Genomic DNA, 5,570 nt, shown 5'->3' with positions numbered 1-5,570 from the left:
TATATATAAACATATATACACATACACATGCACACATAAAATGGTTAAGATAGTTCTACTACTAATTTCTATTAGTTCACTGAAAAGAAAGGTTAGTGTTTGTATTGTTGATCAATTTTTCATGCCTATATCTTGTAATCTGAGCAACTACTTTGAAGATAACAATAAGCAACATACTAACCATTATTACTCTATTATCTTGTTTTGAAATTTTGTATCATTGTTTTGGTTTTTTCTCTTTAACATAAAAAACATCCTTCAGAATACCTTATATTAAAAAAAAACCTGTGGGAATAAAAGATAGCTCTAGTTTTGCCATGTCGGGAAGATCAAAATAGGGGCAGACTGTTCAAATAAGCACAGCTGCCATGCTGGACTCAAACTTGCGATTCCCCTGCCTTGCTCTCCGAGAGCGTTACCGTTACAGGTGTGCACACCACACCCAGCTGATCATTTTCCATGCACTCCATGTATCTCCAGTCTTCTCATTGCACGTGGAAGGGAAATTTGCCAGGGGTTAGATAGCACCAAATAGAGTTCTCTACCTGACTCCAGGCAAGAGGCCTGGATTCCTACACAACCTGAGCATAACTCAGGTTATTCAAGTACAAAACTGCCGAACCCCCGGCAGAAATACTCACTCCGGCTTTCGTTTCTTGCCAATTTGCTGGGATAACTTTTGGCTGTTGGTACATATGGCTCTGGAGGTGGCAAATCAGAAATCGGATGGAAGTAAAATCTGCTTTCCCACTCATCTAGGGTACAAACAAACAGGATGTTCAGTAATAGACAATCTGCTACCGAGACTCACATAATGAAAGGCACAGAATGAAATACAGAAGGAACTGCACAAACCAGTTCGAGCTTTATGCCTAGTTTACCGAAAAGCTAGAAGTGCCACAAATGTCACCGACTGGCACACTGATAAAACGTGCTGGCAAAATCAGAGTGATTTTTTGTCCCCAGTGCTGCGTATTGAACAGGAGTGATCAGGATCCAGCCAGTCCCTCCGGAGCTCGTGTGTGGGAGCCCGTTCTTCCCCGCAGTGGGCCCTGGAGTGAGCAGGACCACTCTGATGACACAGCAGTGGGAAGCGGCTTCGTGTCTGCAGGCTGCTGAGTCTCTTTTCCATAGCCAACTTTTTAGAAATATAGGTAATAAGAAGGCAAGCTGCAAAAATGGGTCTTTCTAGAATTCTAGACTCTCTGGAAAGTTAACCAAAATGAGCCTTAAAGAACAAGTCAGAGAAAATGATCTGCCTCTCTGGAAACTGGGAGAGAGGGTTGCTGGTTTTGACTTGAAATCCTCGTGGACCCAAAGATTGGTTAAATCGGTGCAGTGCCGTGTGATGACAATCCGGGATCAAGAAATGTTAATTCTGTCCTGTAGCCACGGAGCCAGTACGTACCTTCCCCTGAGTTGTCTTGGAAGCCGTTTCTAATCGATGTTGATGGTGGCGGTGGGGGTGGCGCCCCAGCACCAGGCCTATCTGGAGGAAGAGGAGGCCTGGACCCGCTCCTGGGACTATCTACTCCACTCCTGGACGGCAACTGAGGGGTGGCAGGCAGGGCCCGATTTGTGCTACCATTTCTGTTTATTGGTGGTGGCGGTGGGAGAGGCCCTGGGACAAAGAAAGGACAACATTAAGTGCAATGCTACCATACATCCCATACTGCCACTGTGGTCATCAGCGGTGTGCAATTACGGAGTGGATACTCGGCCTTTATCTAAGGAACAAGGTTGCCCAGGACATGAGAAATGACTGCACGTATAAACAGCAAGGTGCACGCGTGCACACGTTTATTTGTACAGCGAGTGCATAGACAGCTACATGGCTGAGTGCCCTGAGTTAGCATGGAGGCTGGAGATGGCACAGTAAACTGAAAACAGGTGACCATCTGCTTATACGAACCACCATGTAATTTAAAAAACATCTGTAATCCTCTTAAAGAGCTATTGAATCTAATGATTGTAGCATCATGAAAAAAATTTTTAAAAAGTAAGACAGTTATGAAGTTATTTTAGGCTTAAGAACTAAGTTCTTTGATGGCACCATCTTATTGTGTAACTGTACACGCATGTTCTGTGAAGCACATGAGCTGCTTCCAGGCAGAGTGACACCAGGAAACCGAACGCGAGTCATCCTGGCAGCAGGAGCTCCCTCTTGGCTCTTGTTCTCTGGGGAGGCAGATGAGCACAGGCAGTGACAAACTGCTGATCAGTATTCCCAGCTGTAGATGCGGTGTGCGTCCTGTGCCTGAATAAGCTGCCGCTGGGTGGAACTCGGTCTCTGTCTACGTGGGTGTCAGGTAGTCACCTTGCTCAGTGCCACTGCCAGGAGTAACATGTCAAAAAACAAGTTAAAAAATGCAATGGTGTGGTATAACCTGAAAATTTTTGTTTCCAGAACAAAATTCAAAGTAAATTCTTTTTAAAAATACTACAAAAGAAACCTATCTTACTTTTCCTTTTCAGTACATGCAGATGCTATTTTGGGTAGTGAGTTAAATTTAAAAAAAAAAAAACAAAAAAAAAAAACTTGAGCATTTGTCCCGGTAAATCCAAGTGACCTCAGTATTAGTCCTGATCTTCAGTAGTGAGCTCCACTGGTAACATGCTGACGTCTCATGTAAACACAATGTCTTATGGCACCATAAATATAAATATTTCATTACCTATAGATTCAGAATCCAATTCAAAGGCCTTAAATGGAACAACCTGTCCATTGCAGATTTGCCTGACAGTCTTAGCTCGAACACTTGAGAGGGTGGGAGCCACTGTCCAGTGCGGGGTGATGTCTCAAGGAGACTGCAGTGTCACCTTGTAGTACTTACTGCCCACCTGCTTACTTACTGCCAGGGCCGCGGGCAGCAAGACTAGCTTTACTGGTGGAAATGAGTCTCATGTAGTTTGGGTTTAACGTCACTCGTAATATTACCACCTGTCACTAGATGTAAACTAGACTTCCAACATTATAGGGTCTGTAGTATGGAACTTGATCAACTTCATCTCATTTTGTTTTTAAAGCAAATGTTCATGTGCCTTACTCTCTAATCTGATGGACCCAGCTCCATACCCAGGCTGGCACATGCAGGCTTTCTATGCAGGTTTCTACTTCTCATTGGCAGGATAATAATAAATATGATCATTTATTGAATAATGTAAGTACAAGAAAAAAGTAAAATAACATCTATACACTTGTCTCAGTTAGTTTTTACAGTAACCCTGAGAAGTACAGGACCAGTAGACAAAGCCTCTGAGGTATTAGAAGCTTAAAATATCCAAGTCAAGAAGCTAATGAATAGAAGAATCGATATTTAATTTCATAGCTATCAAATTCTAAAGCCCACTTCCCTAACAATGAAGCCAAAGCACTTTTCAAAATATAGACGGCCCTTGATATGTAAAAGGTAGGAAAGTTCTTGAAGGCAATTTGGCAGTACCTATAAAATCCAGTTTTGCTATGTATAATCTTGGACCCAGAAATTCTGTCTCTAGGAATTCATTCAAAACATACAGAGTTAGGGCTGGGGATTTAGCTCAGCGGCAAAAGCGCCTGCCTGGCAAGCGCAAGGTCGTGAGTTAGGTTCCCGGTACCAGAGAAAAACCAAAAAAACAAAACAAAACAAAACATACAGAGTTAGGCACAAATACTTAGCAACCAAGATGTATCACTACATCATTTGCAACAGCACAAATCTAGAGATGGCCATTATAACCAAGGGAGGGGACTGGTTAAAAAGCGGAAGGCACATTTGTAGGATCTAATATATGCAGCTGTTAAAAATTAGGTTGTAGAAGAATATTTACTCATACCAGAAAATGTTAATGAGATATTGTTAAATAAAAAGCAAGTTACAGAATATGTTTAGTATGACACCAGTGTTACAAATGTACATGTCTGAACTTGTACTGATTGAATGTTAAAAAGGTATAAAAAGACATGCAAACATGTTATCACTGATGATTTCTGGATAGTGATGGTAGGATTAAAATGATTTTTATTTTCTGTACACTTCTCTCCATTTCTAAATGAAGCAGGTATGACTTATGTAATCAATGAAAGACTACATGTTACATGTCACTGCCTATAATATTTTGGGGAAGATTTAATATGCTCATCCATCCATTTGACAGTCTATGAAAAGGCCCTCAAGCACTTTGAGGGAAAATTCCTTGATGTTGGATGGAAAGAAATATGTCACATTTCATTCACCTTAATACTCAATCTCATTTGTTCACTGAGGAAACCTTAATGAGAGGCCACTATGTCTGTGGATTGGATTTAATGGACTAGTAAGGTTTTATTATCTGCCGTCCATTCTCCATGGCATAGTGGTTTGAAGGAGTGGTTCTCAAACTTCACTGTACATTACTGACACTGGGGACCCTTCAAATATCCTGATACCTACTCTGTATCCCAAGCCAGTTCTCCATGGGAAGCAGCCCACTGTAACTCTACTGTATGATCAAGTCTAAGGACCACGGATTTAAACAATAGTGTTTATTAGGTTCCTAGGGTCAAAGATCAGTTAACTTTCAGAGAAAAAATGTCCTATTTCCAGATATGATGAGGTTTTCAAAGTGAGGTGGAATTTAAAAAGTAGATGGTTGTAGTAAGTCCATTAATAATGCCTAGAATGATAAATCTAAAAATGCTTATAATAATTAGAGAAAGAGCTAATTCTATGGAATCCTCACGTTTCATTTCATACTCTGAAAGTTCTTCCCTTAGATAAGTTTGTCAGCCTGTGCTGGAGCACAGATGGGCCTGTCAAACCATAAAATAGCATGCAGTTTTCCCCGCTAGTGTTGGAGATGGAATTCCGGGCCTCATGCATGCTAGAACAAGGGCTCTACCACTGAGTTACATCCCTACACCAACACACAAATTGTGTTTATGACTATGGGCATTTTTATAAAGAGAACGTCTACAGACTATACATTTGGTTCACTGAGATGTTTATGTACCTGAGGTGTTAACAAAGTTCAAAAAGGACTTTTGAACACTTGTATTGAATAAGTAGAGAAGTGGTCTCAAGGCCTGACAAATAGGTAGAAAAGTTCATCTGCTTGGACGCAACTGCCCTCATGTTGGAGTCCTGGGCCCTCCTGCAGCAGATGAGAATTTATTTTTAACAAGGGCGGCTGTGGGGCGTTCAGGCAGCACAGACATGGCAAAGTCTCAGCCTCTCTGTTATTAATTTGCTTGTGACCTGCTGGTTCTCTCTTAAAAACGCAAACTGGAACCTCAGAGGTTTGCAGGCGTCACAAGGACATCAGACACCATCAGGCGGGAAGCAGCCTGAGGGTTTACTATGCTTTTGTTTGCGCGCACGCTGGCGTAGGGGTGAAACTGGGGCGCTGGGCTCGAGGGCGCCACTCCGCGTCCGCCTTACCTGAGCGGCCCGGTGGGTCCCTCACCGGAGGAGGGGGTCTCTCGTTGGGCGGCGGAGGCAGCGGGCCCGAGCGCCCCGCCGACGACAAGGACGGCGCGGACGAGGACGAGGTGAGCGACACGTTCCGCTGCGGGAGCCTGGGGATCTCGTCGGCGCCGCCGGAGCCCCCCG

General features: G+C 43.1%; 1 protein-coding gene across 1 annotated transcript in view; it reads right to left on the bottom strand.

Annotated features, from left to right (window-relative positions):
- The window catches only part of Wipf1 (WAS/WASL interacting protein family, member 1), a gene marked incomplete in the record, with an annotated part of 70,626 nt that overhangs the window by 4,899 nt on the left and 60,157 nt on the right, over positions 1-5,570 (bottom strand). Inside the window, 3 exon segments of the mRNA XM_013518745.1 lie at positions 642-755; positions 1,409-1,621; positions 5,400-5,570. Coding sequence (XP_013374199.1) covers positions 642-755; positions 1,409-1,621; positions 5,400-5,570 — 498 coding nt within the window.

Source organism: Chinchilla lanigera, unplaced genomic scaffold (assembly GCF_000276665.1).
Source record: "Chinchilla lanigera isolate Chin_1 unplaced genomic scaffold, ChiLan1.0 scaffold00048, whole genome shotgun sequence".
In the NCBI taxonomy this organism is placed as follows: Eukaryota; Metazoa; Chordata; class Mammalia; order Rodentia; family Chinchillidae; genus Chinchilla; species Chinchilla lanigera.
This window is presented reverse-complemented; position numbering and strand designations above follow the sequence as displayed.